General features: G+C 33.4%; 1 protein-coding gene across 7 annotated transcripts in view; it reads right to left on the bottom strand.

The window, feature by feature from the left end:
• STXBP5L (syntaxin binding protein 5L) overlaps positions 1-18,020 on the bottom strand; it is a 355,119-nt gene that overhangs the window by 81,736 nt on the left and 255,363 nt on the right. For 4 of the 7 annotated variants that reach the window (XM_070508944.1, XM_070508941.1, XM_044771516.2 and 1 more), the window contains exons 19-20: positions 11,406-11,557; positions 9,029-9,100 (exon numbers count right to left, since the gene is read on the bottom strand). In XM_070508944.1, coding sequence (XP_070365045.1) covers positions 9,029-9,100; positions 11,406-11,557 — 224 coding nt within the window. The remainder of the gene's footprint in view (positions 1-9,028; positions 9,101-11,405; positions 11,558-18,020) is intronic. The other 3 variants (XM_070508942.1, XM_070508943.1, XM_044771517.2) reach the window with 1 other exon arrangement.

Below are 18,020 nucleotides of genomic sequence, written 5' to 3'. Positions count from 1 at the left end.
TTCATTAAAAATTGTATATAAATCCTGGTTAAGCACAGATAAAAAAATTTATGGTAAATAGGCCATTGAATATCAGAAGACAAAACCCCCTTGGGGTACAATGAATTATATCAATTTTATTTAAAAATTTCTAAGAATATTTACCTATAAAGTATCTTAATTGATAACAATAATCATGATAGTATTTGAAGTAGCCACTTGTGAATGTTAAAATATCAGTATTCCTTAGGAGACTAACCCCCAGTACACAAACGTCTCCATACATATAATAGTCTACACTTTTGGGGGTTTTCTTACCAAATTGCCATTTACCACATAAAATGTTCTGGTCCTGAATGTTTTCCAATTTGATTGACATTTTGGCCAGATAATTTTTTGTTGTGGGGTGGTATATTGTAGGATGTTTAGCAACATCTCTGGCTTCTACCCACTAGATGCCAGTAGAGCACTCCTCCTCCTAACTGTGAAAACCAAAAATGTCTCCAGACATTGCCACATGTCTCTAGGGGACAAAAACCCTCCCTGGTTGATCCCTGGTTGCCCTAAATTACACTGGCCTGTTTTATTTGTTTGACTCACATTGAGATTACTGTTAACTAAACTTTAGAAAACGCACACATATTACTAAGTAATATTTCCCCTATTATTTATTTCTTTATTTTTTTAAAATTTCAAGATGGAACCTTATATTTTATCTACTAATTATAGTTTAAGTTTCTTTTCAACACAAATTTTGGAGTAAGAAAATTCAAAAAGAAAGGAAACCTATTAAAATATAGGACTGAAAATCAGAGATATAAAAATCACTTGTTTCATTCCTTAACCAAATCATACATTTTTCAATTTATCACTCTCATTCTTTATCTCTCTCCCTTTCTTTTATGTACCTGTCTATTACAATAAAGAAAGCCTCCTATCAAATACCAATCTTTGTGCAAATGCTCTGACTCCCATCCCCTCTCACCTTCTTAAGGATTTTGCTCCTTTAGTTATCCCATTTGACCCTATCATCAATCTCTCTTTCTTTATAGATAATTCTATATTCACTTAAATTCATTTAAATTCATTAAATTCATTAAATTTAAAACATGCTCTTTATCCAAAATGAAAAAACAAAAAATTCCTTTCACACTTTATTCCAATCCAGGTACTGACCTATTTTTTTGCACCCCTTCATAGTCAAACATCTTGAAAGAGTTATCCACTTTTGTGTTCCTCACTTGCCACTCCACTCTAATATAATTTTGGCTTTTTCAAATACTTTTCCAAGACTACTTTTTAAAGGGTCACCAATAACCTTCACAGGGCAAGACCCGTGAGTCACTTTTCTGAGCTTATCCTACTTATCCCATCTGTAGCATTTGACATGGCTGACCACTTCTTGAAACACTCCCCTTTATTTTGGCTTCTGCAACAGTCTCCTCATTTTTTCTCTTCTCTCTGGCAGGTCCTCTTTGCCAGCTACACCTCTTCCTCTAGAATTGAAATGTTGAAATTCCTCATGTCTCTATCCACATTCTATTTTTCCCTCCCTCTGCTCCCCCCACACCCTCGTGGCCTAGGTAATTTCATTCATTCCCATGCCATTACATCTACCTATATGCTAAACTCTCAATTTACAGCCCTAATATTCAGATCTGTTTATCTGGTCCACTTAACATCTTCACTTCTATAAATGACAGACATACTAAAATTTAACACATCTAAAACTGAACTCTTTATTCCCTGCCACCCTAGTTTCTTCGTCTTTGTAAATAATACCATGACATAATCAGTGGCTCAATAATCTTTGATTCCACTTTGATCTCCCACATTGAATTATAATTAGTAGCTCTGTATGCTTTTTAGTATCTTTGGTTATGAATGTCTTAGTATGGATACATGCTTTCATTTGTCTAGGGTAAATATCTAGATGTAAAATGGCTAGATAATATTATAAGCGTAGATTTGAATCTTCAAGAACCTGCCAAATGACTATATCATTGTACATTCCCACCATTAGTGTGAGAGAGTTCTATTTCTTCCACATTCTCGCCAATACTTGGTATGATTAGTCTTTTTAATTTTAGCCACTGTAAATAGATATAATGATATCTTATAGTTTTAGTTTTTCTTAATGATGAATGTTGTTGAGCATCTTTGCATATGCTTATTTGTCATTAGTATATCTTCTTTAGTGAACTATTTATTGAAATCTTTTGCCCATATTCTTTTTGGGCTGTTTGTTTTCTTATTGAGTTTTGAGAATTTTTAAAATATATTCTAGATACAAGTCCCTTATCAGATCTCTGCTTGGCAAATATTTCTCCTAGACTGTGACTGAACTTTTCATTATCATAACAGTGTCTTTTGAAGAGCAGAAATTTTTACTTTTGAAGAAGTCCAATTTATCCATATGTTCTTTCATGGAGCATGTTCTTGGTATACTGTCTAGAAAACTTCTGCCTAACTCAAGGTCACAAAAAATTTCTCCTTTTTTTCTAGATTTATGGTTTTAGGTTTTATATTAAGGCTTGTGATCCATTGTAAGTAAATTTTTAAAAATTTGGTACAAAGTATGGATAAAAGTTTTTTTTTAGGAAGATTAGCCCTGAGCTATCATCTTCCACCAATCCTCTTCTTTTTGCTGAGGAAGACTGGCCCTGAGCTAACATCCATGCCCATCTTCCTATACTTTATATGTGGGATTCCTGACACAGCATGGCTTGATAAGCAGTGTGTAGGTCTGCACCCAGGATCCAAACTGGCGAACCCCAGGCCACTGGAGTGGAATGAGTGAACTTAACGGTCGTGTCACCGGGCTGGCCCCTAAAAGTTAAGGTTTTTACACAAGGATATCCAATTGCTTAAGTACCATTTGTACAAAAACTATTTTTTCTCTACTTAATTGCCTTTGCACCTTTGTCAAAAGTCAGTTGTCCTTATATGTCTGGGTGTATTCCTGGTTGGGTTCCATTGATTTATTTGTCTTTGGGCCAATACCAAACTATCTCAACAATACTAGTTTTTTTTTTAAAGTCTTGAAACCAGGTAGTGTTTGTCCTCCAACACTGTTCCTCTTTAAAAGCTGTGTTGGCTACTCTAGATCCTTTGCATTTCTGTATGGACTTTCAAATCAATTTATCAATTTCTATTAAAAGTCTGCTGGATTTTTATTGGGATTGTATTGAACTACCGATCAATTGGGAAGGAATTGACATCCTAATATCAAGTCTTCTGAAACATGTAACTCTTCAGGTTTTTAGGTCTTCTTTAACTTCTCTCAGTAATCTTTTCTGATTTTCAATGTGCGTTTCTTTCACATCTGTTGTCTAATTTATGGCTAAGTGTTTCATATTTTTGATGCCATTATAAATAATATTTTTAAGTTTCAACTTCGATTGTTTTTGTGGGTAGATAGAAATAAAAGTGATTTTCATATATTGACCTTATATCTCGCACTTTGTTAAAATCACTTATTAGTTCCAGTAGCTTTTTGTAGATTTCATTAGATTTTCTTCATAAATGGTCACGTTGCCTTGAAAAAAGACAAGTTAACTTCCCCTTTTCAAATCTAGATAACTTTCATTTCTTTCTCTTGCCTGACTACACTGGCTAGACTCTGTTAACTAGAAGTGGATGTGAACTATAAATTTTTTCTAGTCTGGCTGATGGGAATAGGCACTATTTTCTTTGGGTCTTGAGCACTGTTTCCTTCAATATTTTCAGATGGTTATTTACCTGTCACTGATTAGTTTTGTCATATGTATGTGTTGATCAGTACTTTGTTTGAGGAAGAAACTCTGTACATCTCTGGGATCCTCTCTTTGTGAACTTTAGCTGCTTTGTTTTCCCTGGTTTCTCATCTCCCTCTCTTCAACTCAAGGAGTCAAGTGGTTTCCTCCTGGGTTTCCCCTCCTCCTTTGGCTGCAGTCTAGAAACTCTCTCAGGGTGGTAAACAGGTATGGCTGTAGGGATCACTTCTTTTGTTTCCCATCTTGTCAGAGAGATTACTATTTTTCATTGCCTGATGTCCTGTGTCTTAAAAACCATAATTTCATTTATTATGTCTCTTTGTTTCAGGCAGCAGGTTAAATCTGGTCCCTGTTACTCTGTCTTGGTCAGAAGTGTAAGTCCAAAGCTTTGTCTGATTCCTCCTTATCTTGCAAAGCTTCACTTAAATGTTGCCTCCTCAGACAGGCTCTTCTCTGATAACACTCTCAAAAACAGGTCTACCTTTTCTCCCTTAACTCATTTTTCTCTTTCATAGCATTGCTTCCTTTTTTCAGTTATAATCATATATCTATAGGTTTCTTTATCTATATGTTTTCTCTTATAAATTGAGAGAAGAGACCATAATTATTTCACTCATCACTGTATGTCTAGTGTCTAGAAAAATGTTTGACACAGAGATGCTTAATAAATATTCTTTGAATGAATGAAGTTTTCACATTTATTGTTTACCATAATTTTTGCTGGTTTTTATTCCTTGAGGCATTACTTCTTTTCTTAATCTTTCTTTGTTTTACTCCTCGTTCCTTCTTGATTTTCTCCATTCATTTTTTTTATATTTACTTCCTCTCTTTGCTAGTTCTTTCTTAGTCTTATCTTCCCCTTTACTTTCAACTTTTCTTTATGTTTCTGATTTGTGTTTCCAGGATCTGTTATCATTCCCCATACTCTGAAAAAACCATGCAGTGAAAGAGAAAAAATATCTATAGATAGGCTTAAGACTTTCCAAAGGATCCTCCATTGCATAACTAGAAATTGATGCACAAGCAAATTTTCCTGACAATGCTCTACCTTAAGCCTACTTTTCAAACTTCCTTTGGTTCAAATGGCATACTATCGATTTTTAGTTAGCAAAATTTCTGACATTATCACAGGTAGAAAGAACACTAGGTGATGAAGCATCCGACTAGATGTTAGCCCTAAAGCTTCCATAGATTGGTTCTGATTCTAGAAAGTTATTTAACCTCTCTGTGGCTTGGTTTCACCTTCTATTATAATAATAATGTCTAAAACTTATAGAAGTGTTTTTACAAACATTAACCCAGGAAAGTTCCAAAGGTCTCTAAGAGAGGTAGGAATTATGATTTTTATTTTATACATGAGAAAAAAAGAAACTCAGAGCAGATAAATGACGTGCTTAAGATTATAAATGTAATGAGTAGTTAATAAATAGAAAAGGCAGAACTTGATATAAACCTTCTGACCCTATGTCTGCTGTTCTTTCCAAAGCATGTCACTGCTTCCTCAAATCATAATCTGTAAAATACAGAGTCTGAACTATCAACTTTTATTATTCTTTGATGTGAAAGAGTTGTAGATGAGAATTCAAGGGTTTAGAGAAGGAAGCTCCTTGGAGCCTAACCTATGTTAAAAGGTGACCAGTGAAACAGCCCAGGAGAAAACAGGAATTGAGATGTTTCTCCAGAAATGAAAAGGATAAGGTTTAAAACAGAATGTGATATCACTTTGAGAGCAAAATTGATATTATACAATATAAAAATGGATTTTACAGAGCACATTGTCCAATCTCAATTGTGAAAAACAATTTTAAATTGTTTCATTTTTTTAATATATTATTTCATTGATCATGGGAAAAAAATGAAAAAAAAGTGGTTTCTGATTATAGAATAATGGAATTGGTTTCCAAGGCACCTGAAACTTTAAAAGACTTGGAGACACAGGATAATATAGAAGAAAGCATGTGAAGTCACTTTTGCATCAGACAGGTCTAAGTTTGGTTCCCACTTATTCTGTGTGACTTTGAGAAACTAATTTAATCTCCTTAAACTTCAATTTTCTCATCTGTAGAGGAATCTACTAATAAATATCTATCTGGCTCAAAGGGTTTTGTAATGACCAATAATATAACACTGAGTCAAGCTGCTGAGCACAATCCCAGAATAGAATAAACATTCAATGGAAGTGGGTTAAGTTTCCCCAAATAGGCAGAATGTGGATATGCTTTTCTGAAAGCTAGGAAATAAGTCATGAAAAGTCCATACAGTCTCTATTATAAAAAAAATGAAACTGTAGAAATGTAACCAGGTTATATGATCCAAAAGTTAAAAGACAAATTTTCACAAAATTTATTTTTACAAGAAAATTCTAGGCTATACCTTCAAGTCCTCAAAGAATCAGTCCCTTATCGAAATATATGATGTTGATTATCAAGAGGACTTTAAGAAATCTGCTTGCAAATCCCAGGACTTGTCTGAGCCCCCATGGAGCCCCACTGATGGAGACAGGAGAATCTCTTTATGGCCTTCTAAGGACTTGATTTTACTTCTGTCTTGACACTTTAGATCTTTGTTTAGAAGAAACTACAATTTCTTTTGTAAAATTCCAGTGGACCCAGTAACTACAGAAGGTATTTCTCATTTGTCAAATTTGCAAAGTCCCCTGGCTGTTCATGTGAGTGAAAAGAGACTGCTGTCATGCTCTATCCCACTACCATCATTTACTTGCTGAGCTCATACTTGTGCTTGGTGTAGAGGATACAAACAATTTTAGATATGGTCTTCAGGTTCTTGTCACGCATTTGGAAATGTAGAGCATATGCATAAAATAAGTAAACACACAAACATATCTACAATAAGTACCAACTAAATGGTCAGACACTACTGTACACTGTAGGCATTTAAATAAAGGCATTGGCACAACAGGGCTCTGATAGCAGCAGGAAAGGTTTACTATAAGGAGTGAAATTTGAGCAGGGCATTTCCAAAGAGGGGATGATATGAGTAAATTACAAGGGTAGTAAAATAAATACACTTGGCTTAAGGTGAGTGTTTTTACAGGAGAGTAGTAGAAAATTCATTTAAAGATGTACATAGGAATTATATTTTAAAGTACCTGAATAAAGGTTTAAAAATCTTTGCTTTTTGTTCTGAAGGCAATATAAGAATATTAAAGGGTCAGAGATAAATGAGCACATCTCAGCACTTCTTTAACCTTTACATCGTGGTTGATGCTGTAGAATTATGATTAAGAGCCTGTTTCTGCTTCTTATTCTCAGTATCCAATTTCTCTTCTTAATATAAAAGCTTTACATGTTTGTTATTGAAATATCATAAAATAAATTAAAATTAAAAGAAGAAATCTGTAAAATCCACAATGTTATGTTCCAGAAACTTTTTCTATTTGTATAGATGTATGCATTCACACACACACACACACACACATACACACAATGTATGAGGATTCCACCTTGAGAAGGCTAACTTGGGATTCAGAAGTCTATGTATGTGTGTTAAACCACCTGGAGACTATTTACAGGAAAGGATTTGGTTGAAACCCTTATGTGGCAGGGGATGGGTACGAAAGAATAGTATAGGGTAGGGATTAGCAAATTTTTTATGTAAAGAGCAAGATAGTAAATATTTTAGGTCTCATAGGCCATATGGTTTCTGTTGTAACTACTCAACTCTGCTATTGTGGTGTGGAAGCAGCCATAGACAATATGTAATACGTAAATGAATGAGTATGGCTGTCTTCCAATAAAACTTTATTTATGAAAACTGAAATTTCATGTAATTCTTAGGTGTCAAGAAATATTATCACAATACATAATAAGCTTCTGTTTTAGGAGCAATATAGATATCAGTGTTTGATCACAAGGTACCAGGAGTAGAGGCAGTGGGAGGCACCCAAAAGAGGGTGCTCTGTTAGAGTAGAAGACTAGAGAATACTTATGAGCAAAAAAAGTCACTCTCTGGGCACTCTCAGAAAAATTTTAAGGATTTCATAGCAATTGACTTCCTTTAGCTAGAAGAACACAGAGTTTTCGCATTTTTTTAAATGTTTTTTGCTGAGGAAGATTAGCCCTGACCTAACATCTGTTGCCAATCTTCCTCCTTTTTTTTTTCGCTTGAGGAAGATTAGCCCCAAGCTAACATCTGTGCCAACCTTCCTCCACTTTATACATGGGTTGCTGCCACAACATGGCTGATGAGTGGTGTAGGCCCACACAAACCCAGGCTGCTGAAGTGGAGCACACCAAACTTAACCACTATGCCACAGGGCCAGCCCCACAAAGTTTTAGGTTTTTATAAGTGATGTGACTGCACTAGTTCTACAAGCTGGTGAGGTGAGGTCTGAAGTAATTCAAGATACAAACAACATGTGTATATGTGTGTAGGTGTGTATATGTATATATGTATATTTTATACAAATATGAAGCCATCTTAAATATATTAAGTAATCTGCTTTTTTAATGTAACATATTAATATATTATAAGCATCTTCTCATATCAATAAATATTCACCTTAACGTCACTAGTATCATCTGCACCTCCAATTATACCCTCATTCCCCACTCCCCACTCCTTCTGCACCAGTTTTTAGAATTGCTTACTCCACCGTCTTCAGATTTGCACTTGCTACCATGGTAAAAGTTAATGTTATTGACTCTTTGATTTGTGACCTTAATTCCCCAACTCTACTGTGTGTTTGGTACCTAAAATCACTATAGAAACATGTTTGTGTATTCTATTTTAATAAAAAGCATCAGAAATTAGGAATACTTAATTAGAAATCTAATTACTTAGAAAAAGCAAATATTGTGTTGATATTTTATGAAATTTCAATACTTAATTAGAAATCTAATTACTTAGAAAAAGCAAATATTGTGGCCCTGATTAGAATAGTTCTATAAAAGGGCCAAAGGCACAAGGTTTCCAAAATAAGAAAGCATTCAATTATTATTGATACTGGTATATCAGATTTATTATTTACAAGACCCCATGGCTCTTCCTCCTCAAAACAAAAGACAGGGACTCTTGGACTAATAGGACATGGTCTGCATGGTTTGAAATAAACACTGAAACAATGGATATGAGTAAATGGGTATGTGACAATAACTATTTGAACTATTTGTATAATTTTTATTAAAATTATCAGTTGCACTTCCATAACAAAACAAAAATTTGCATGCATGCTGAATGTGTTTTAAAAAACACATTACTGAGCACAGATGTATGGATTTAACTCAAGCATTATGACTTAAAAAAGCTATTTGCCTAACCTTAATAGAACTTACTCTGATAGGAAGTACGGATCCGTTTCGTTAAATCAGGATAAAAGTTAGACAGGCCACGCATGCAAAAGTTGTCTTTGGAACATGCCAGCACACCAGCATCAGCAGCAGGCAGGGAAAAGAGAGAAAAATAGTCTAAAGTGAAAGGAAGTGATATCATACCAGAATCTAGAACAGCCAAGATGAAGAAATTGCAGCAAGTTTAGGTAATCAAATTAGAAAGGAGATATTGAAAAAATAAATCAATTAGAAAGTAAGAGGTGACAGATGAATGATGAGAATGCTGTAGTTTTATTTAATCAAATATCTTATAAAAATAGCATATTTCTTATATGCTTTTTACATAGTAAACTTATTTGGCTTATAAATAATATGTATAAGTTACCTCATAAATATCATAATCTTCATATTAAAAAGAAAGCTTAGAGATTTTTATTTTTAATATTTTATTTTTATAACATAAAGTGAATACTCATTGTAGTCATTTTATTCACTAAATATGAATGGAGTTTACGACTTCATCAGTTTTTTCTGATTGTAAAATCATCAAAATTCTAAGCTCTAATCACAATTTTGAGGCTCAACATGTTTAAATTAAAGTTGTCCTACCTTTGTCAAAATATATACTTTGTCATCCCACTGTGTATATCCAGCAAGTAACTTAGATGCTATCATAGGATCCACAGCTTTTCTGATTGAATTATTGCCTTCAACACGCAAACAGTGCCTACTATTCCCTAACATCTTTCTACCATAGAGTCCATTAATTTTCAAAAATCAACCTTTTCTTTCCCAATCATGAGGGAATCTTATGGTACATGCATGCATGCACAGTTCCTCTTATTCTGCTTTCCTTTCAAAAGCCAGTAGTAGAGGCAGAACCTGTAGAATTTGAAGTTTCCAGCACTCATAAAATATTGCTAAAAATTGAGATCCCTAACAAAAAACAAAGAAACTCCAGGTTCTGAAGGAGAAATTTTGTGCCTTTGAAAAGGGTCTAAACTAGCAATTTGAAAAGGGCTGAGGTTTACAAAAGAACGATTAATGAGAGGAAGAATTTCAGTATATCAAGCAATTTATCATTAGCCCAAAAGGAAACTTCCTTTATTATCATATTCAGATGTAAAATTTGGCACACCTGCTGTTTAGAAAATAACACCTAACACCATGTACTCTTTTTATTTTAAGATATTTTTTGCACTGGTATATTTATTAAAGGCTTCAATATTCAATTGACTATTTAAAAAAAAGAAAATTTAAAAGAACCATCTAAAACAACACATAAAACTATAGGATGCATTTCCATCTGCAAACCTTTTAGCTCAGCTAATTTTTTAACTAAACTATGTCAGCGGACAGAAAATATACAAAATTCTGGCAATGTTTATAAAACCAACTATTTGGATATATACTGAAATTTCAGCAAATCTGGCATAATTTGGCACAGCAAAGTTTGGCATTATATAGAAAGTATTTCTGCTTAGATCCTAATTAACCTTATATAGGTTTATTTTATAGTTAAATAAATCAATTTATTGGTCCTGTTAAGAAAAATATCATCTTTCATAGCATTTTTAAATGTTAATTAATATTTTTTTCATTTGTAAAAATATCACCAAGAAAGTCTTCATCCAACAAGGAAAGATGACAGCTAAAATATGGAGTTAATTAAAAATATTAAAAGTAGTGGGGCCGGCCCCATGGCAGAGTGGTTAAGTTTGTGCACTCTGCTTCAGCGGTCCAGGGTTTTGCCGGTTCAGATCCTGGGCACGGACATGGCACCACTCATCAGGCCACGTTGAGGCGGCGTCTCACATGCCACAACTAGAAGGAACCACAACTAAAATATACAACTATGTGCTGGGAGGATTTGGGGAGAAAAAGCAATTTAAAAAAAAAAGAAAGAAAGATTGGCAACAGTTGTTAGCTCAGGTGCCAATCCTTAGAAAAATAAATAAATAAATAAATAAATAAAAGTAGTGAATGACCTAATATTATATTTTAAAGGGGTCAGATATTTTAGAAGAAAATTATCCTGTTTAATACAACCATTGTAAGAAGTTTTTTCAACTACAGAGTCTTATCTTCTTAACATTTTTATATATAATAGCTTCATATTTTCTGTTATTTCTTAGGAATTCAACCTAAGAAACTGAAATACTTCCTAACTTTAACAGCAAACTGAAGTACAAACACCTCTTTTACCCTTTCAAAGATTCTCACTATGTTTCTGTCCAGTTTTACTTACATGGTATTGTAAATTATGTTGACTTTATATTGCCATACATTTGAATAGCATCACAGAAGAAAGACAAGAAATCTAAAGGTAAGAAAACAGATGAACTACTCAAGTTCATAACCATCTTGTTTTATCTCCTACCTGCAATGAACTGCTTGTTTTTTCGAGGAGACCGTGGTTGTCGTTGGTATAGGTCACTTGATCTATATAGGTCAATGGTCCCCATGCTTAACAGTACTGTCTTCTGTATAAAATCCACCACAGCCAACCCATTGCAGTTCCCAAATGCAACTCTGAGAGAAAGAAAATATGCAACTAGAATGTATCACAGAAACCAGTATGATTTTTATCTTTGAATTAAAAAGAAGGTTATTGGAAAGTAATGCCCTAGGGTCAGGCAGTGATTCGTGTAAAGTCAGGAAGGATATTATGCCTTTACATAGGATAGATTGACCTTGTATAATAGCCACGACCACTGTAAAAACCAGGAACGACCTGCAATCACGTTTTATTATCAATTTTATCATGTAAGTAGTGATTACCCAATCTGCTCTTTAACTTGGTTTTAGGTTTTTACAGAAGAATTACATAAAATCTTTTTGCTATGCAAGGGGGAAAAGGTCAAGAAATGTTATGCTTTAATAGCTACAGATGCTTAGGTACGTAATTAGATCTTTTTTTTAATAATTATTAGGCTCCAAATTAGTTCTCTTCTTAAACAAACAGTATACATTTAACACATAATTTTACATAAAAATTAATTCATATATTTAAAGTTTTGACATTGTAGTAGATATAAACAGAAATACAACTTTCATTCACAAAAAATTAAAATGTTCTCACTACTCTGTTCTGTATTTTGCCTCATTTATTAAAAGAGAAAGACAATTTGATTAATTTATTACCTAAATCTCTCGATAAATTAAAATAGCTCTCCTCAGCAGGCATTTTGCTCAACTTAACCATTAGGCATACACTAACTCTCTTTTTCTCCATTTACAACATGCCCTCTGGCTGAACAATTGTAAATCTGTGCTTTTGCTCCCTAAACTAAATATACACTAGTTGAATGAATGTTGTTTTGCTCGTTTTATATAAATTCCATGTTGTTTTATTACTTAGATTGAATCTGGTTGACAAATCATCTGCTTACTCTCAGTTTAGTTCTTCCCACTCCACCACACTGCCTTCCTCACAAGAAATTAAAAGAGAAGTTCCACCATACTGAATGTTTTGGTATTTCACATAGAGTTCTACATCTTCCAGTAAGACAGACTTTGGAAACTGGAAAAAGTATTGTTATAGAAGTCAGAAATCCCATCTTTATCATTTATAGGTTATATGACTTGGAGAAAAATCAATGAATCTTGCCAGGCTTTACTTTATAATGAGAATTATACTACTAGATTTATCTAGTTCACAGGGCTTTTATGAATATCAAATCAGAAATCTGTTGTTAAAGTACTGTGAAAATTTTCCACACAAAAGTAGGATTGATCTTAATATTATTATAAGCAAACGTAATGTTATATATACTGTAGCAAGTTAATATCTCTAAACTTTTTATGTTAAAATATAATAAATTACTTCTGCTTACAGGAATGACAGAGTTCCCAAATGCAATACTGAAAGGATAAAAATAGGCAACTAGAATGTATGACACCAACCAAAATAACTATTTTTATCTTGGAACTAAAAATAAGAATACTGGAAAATTATACCTCAGTATTGGGGAGGTCAGGCAATGGTTGTTGAAAAGTGAATAAGGATACTGGGTTTAATCTCCTACCATAAACAACTAGAAAACTGGACAAAATATATTAAACAACAGTTTCACAGCAGGCAACATAGGATAAGATGAGAGAAGAAAAACAATCGAGGTAAACTTTAACTAGGAATTCTAGTTAAGTGTTTTAGCTTAGTGAACGGAGAGATTTCCACGCTAGAGCACAGGAAACTGAAACTAAAAGAGAGATCAGTGGTCTCGTTGAATTGAGAAGATGGAGATCAGAGTGATGCTACAAAAGCAGCTAGAATTTATGAGGCAAAATACTATACAGAAGAGAGCTGCACAGAGAGAGTACACTAGAGATTTACAGAATGGTCCAGAATTTTGGCTGTGTACTGATCCGTGTAGCCATGTGAAGAAACTATCCTAGGCTCAGGAAAGAACCACCAAAAATTAAAGCAGAACAATTCCCAAAGTTCACACAATGTTGAGGATATTTCATGTTACTACCAGCAAAATTGTTAAGATCTCCTAATACATGGAAAAACAGAAATAAGTTATCACTTCAATAGTGGGGACAAATTAGCCATAAACTAAAAGCTTTTCTGGACCCACCACAAAAAAGGTTAAAAACAATGATTCTAAGTAATGTAACTGCCTTTCAGAAAAATATCCAACACTATTGAAAAGAATCCAACAAAATACTACCATAAATGTAAAATTTTCAATGTCCACTATATTAAAAGTAGCAGGCATATGAAGAATTGAGAAAACATGACCAATAACCAGAGGGAAAAAAATAAGCCAACATACTTAGAAATGAAACAGATGATAAAATTAGCATACAAGGATATTAAAAATGCTTCGAAAAATATTTTCCAGACATTCAAGATAGTTCAGGAAAACATGAATGTGATAAAGTGAGAAATTGAAGATATAAAAAAGACAAATCAAATTTCTAGGGATAAAATCTAAAATGAAAAATCATCTGACTATTACACATTGTAGAAGAGAAGAATAGTGAACTTGAATCAATAGCAATAGAAAATTTCCAAAATGAAACATGAGAGAAAAAAAAGCTGAAAAACCCAACAAAGTATCACTGACCCATGGGACAAAATTAAGCAATCCAGAATAAATGTAACTGGACTTCCAGAAAGGAAGGTCAGCAGAAAACATATTTGAAGAAGTGATAGCCAAAATAGCCAAATGATAGCCAAATTTGATGATAACAATAAACCTATAGATTCAAGAAACTCAAAGGATCCTAAGAAGAATAAACACAAAGAAAAATACAAACGTCATAACAACATTGCTGAAAACTAGTGCTATAGAGGAAATGTTAAAGGCAGTCAGAGAAAAATATATATTTCCGACACAGGGGAAATCTTAAGAATGATGAAACCTACTCATGAGAAACCAAAAGACAATGGAGCAATGTCTTTAAAATAATAAATGAATATAATCTGTCAAAATAAAATTCTATACCCAGTATATATATCTTTCAAATGGTGAAATATCCATTTTTACATATGAATAAAAGCTGAGGGAATTTATCACTAGGGGCCCTGTACTACAAGAAATAATAAAGGAAGTCCTTCAAGCAGAAGAGAAAAGATATCAGATAGAAAATGGATCCACACTAAGTAAGGAAGACCACAAGAAATGGTAAATATGTGGATTAATGTTAAAGAATTTTCTTATTTTTTCAAAAGATAATTGTTTAAAAAAAACAAGAACAATGTATTGGGGGTTTATACCATGTATAGAAATAAAACATATGACAATAATAGTACTAAGAACAAGAGTAGAAATAAAAGTATCCTGTTATAAAGTTCTTACAGTATATGTGAAGTGGTATAATGCCATTTATTTATTTATTTGATAAGTTAAAGATATATAGTAAACCACAGAGCAAACCATAAAAAATTAATTACTTTTTTTAAATTAAAAAATAAAATACTTGAGACAATAAGGGAGATAAAAACAGAATCATTAAGAGATATGCAATTCAAAAGAAGGCAGGAAAAAAGGAGGCAAGAACAAATGAGGCAAATAGAAAAATGTTTGTGTGAAACCCAACCGTATGGATAATCACATTAATGTCAATCATCTAAACACTCCAATTAAGGGCAGAGATTGCCTAGGTGGATAAAAACTCAGACCCACTATATGTTGCCTACAACAAATCAACTTTAAAGATAAAGTAAAAGGAAGGAAAACATATAACATGAAAACACTAATTAAAAGAAGGCTGAAATAGCTATATTAATGTAATATTAATATAGACAAAGTATATTTCAGAACAAGGAAAATTTTGAGGAATAAATAGGGAGAATGATTAAGAGGTCAATTCATCAAGAAGATACAGCAATCCTAAATGTGGATTCATCTAATGATAGAGCTTCAAAGTAAGTGGAGAAATACTGAGAGCAGGAAGGAAGAATAGGAAAATTAAGGGTGCAAACATTCTTCTTTCAATAACTGATAGAACAATTAGGTAAAAAATAATCAGTAAAGATACAGAAGTTTTGAACAACACTGTCAACCTCCTTGACTAAACTGGCACCTATGGAACTCTCCATCCAATATTTATAATAGCATCAAAATTATGACATACTTAGGCATAAATTTAGCAACATATGTAGACAATGTGTACACTGAAATTAGAAAATATTGCTGAGGGAAATTAAAGAAGACCTAAATAAATGGAGATATGTCCCTTGATCAATAGTTAGAAGACTCGATATTGTTAATTTTCCCCCCATTGATCTACAAAGCCAAAGCAATTCCAAACAAAATCCCCAAAGACTTCTTTTTTAAGAAATTGAAAACATGATTCTAAAATATACATATCTTCCTCAACTTACAATAGGGTTACAGCCTGATAAACCCATTGAGAGTTGAAAATACCGTAAAGTGCATTTAACAAATTTTATACACTTAATCTACCAAACATCATGGCTTAGCCTACCTTAAACATGCTCATAACACTTACATTAACCTACAGTTGGGCAAAATCATCTAACACAAAGCCTATTTTATAATGAAGTGTTGAATATCTCATGTAATTTATTGAATACAATACTGAAAGTGAAAAACAGAATGGCTGATTGGGTACAGCATGGATGTAAGTGTATCCATTGTTTGCCCTTTGTGATCAAATGGCTGACTGGGAAGTATGACTTGCTGCTACTGCCTAGCATGACATGAGTACTGTACCACATATATTGCTAGCCCAGGAAAAGATCAAAATTCAAACTATAGTTTCTACTGAACACGTATGGCTTTCGCACCTCTGTGAAGTCGAAAAATCACAAGTCAAATCATTGTAAGTCGGGGACCATCTGTATATGGAAATGCAATGGGTCTAGAATAGCCCAAACAGTTTCAAAAAATAAGAAGGTTTAAGGACTTACAGTGTATAATTTCAAGACCTACTCTAAAGCTACAGGAATCAAGACAGCATGGTAGTAAAATAAAGAAAACATAAATACTAATGGAACAAAAAATGTCCATAAACAAACTCACACATAATTGGTCAATTGTTATTTGACAAAAGTGCTATGGAAAATCAGAAGACAATATTTTCAGTAAATGATGGTGAAACAATTGGATATCCATAAGTAAAAAACTGAGGCTTAACTTTTACCTTCCATAATACAAAAAAAATAACTTAAAATGGATCAAGAGAACCAGCTCTGATGGCCTAGTGGTTAAAGTTTGGCACTCTCACTCTCATTGCTTCGGTAGCCCAGGTTTGGTTCCCAGTCACAGAACCACACCACTAATCTTGTCTGTTGCCATGCTGTGGTGGTGGCTCACATAGAAGAACTAGAAGGACTTACAACTAGAATATACAACTATGCACTGGGGCTTTGGGGAGGAGAAAAAAAATGAAGGAAGGTTGGCAACAAATCTTCTAGCTCAGGGTGAATCTTTCCCAACCAAAAAAATAATGAGTTGGAAAGTAGTATTCTGAAAAAAAAATGGATCAAGAAAAAATCATAGTAATCTTGGGTTAGACAACAGTTAAACAGGTCATGAAAAGCACAAATTGTAAAATAAAAATTTGGTAACCTGCAAGACATCAAAATTAAATCATTTGCTCTATAGAAAATACCATTAACAAAATGAAAAAGCAAGCCATGGACTGAGAGGAACCATTTGGAAAATATATATCTTATTCAGAACATTCAAAGAACTCTTGGTAATAATAAGACAACTTGATTACAAAAAATAGGCAAAGATTTGAACTGACATTTCACCAAACAAGATGTACAAACGTGAAATAAGCATTTAAAAGATGCTGAACATCATTAATTACCAGGGATATGTAAATTAAAACCACATTTAGATATCACTGAACCCACCAGAATGGATAGAATTAAAAAGATTGACAATATCAAGTGTTCACACATATGTGGAAAAACTGAAACCTTAATACATTGCTGGTAGAAATGCAAAATGATATAACAACTTTATAAAATAGTTTGTCTCTGTCTTATAAATATATACTTACCATATGACCCAGTAATTCCACTCAAGTTATTTACTCAAGAAAATGCAAACAAATGTTACACAAAGACTTGTAACTGAATGTTAATAGAAAATTTATTCACAATAGCCTAAAACTGAAAATAATGAAATTTCCATAAACTGGTAAATGGATAAACACATTTTTGTATATCCACATAATGGAATATTATGCAGCAATGAAAAGGAACAAGCCACAGATACACTCAACAACATGGATGAATCACAAAAGCATTATGCAGGGGTTCAGCCCCAGGGTGTAGTGGCTAAGTTTCCATGCCCCACTTCGGCAGCCTGGGGTTTGCAGGTTTGGATCCTGGGCCAGGACCTACACACCACTCATCAAGCCATGCTGCAGCAGTGTCTCAAATGCCAAATAGAGGAAGACTGGCACAGATGTTAGCTCAGCACCAATCTTCCTCAAGCAAAAAGAGGAAGATTGGCAACAAATGTTAGCTCAGGGCCAATCTTCCTCACCAAAAACAAAAGCA

This window comes from Equus asinus, chromosome 5 (genome assembly GCF_041296235.1).
Source record: "Equus asinus isolate D_3611 breed Donkey chromosome 5, EquAss-T2T_v2, whole genome shotgun sequence".
NCBI classification, from domain to species: Eukaryota; Metazoa; Chordata; class Mammalia; order Perissodactyla; family Equidae; genus Equus; species Equus asinus.
The sequence above is the reverse complement of the archived record's forward strand: the minus strand, read 5'-3'. Positions and strand labels throughout refer to the sequence as shown.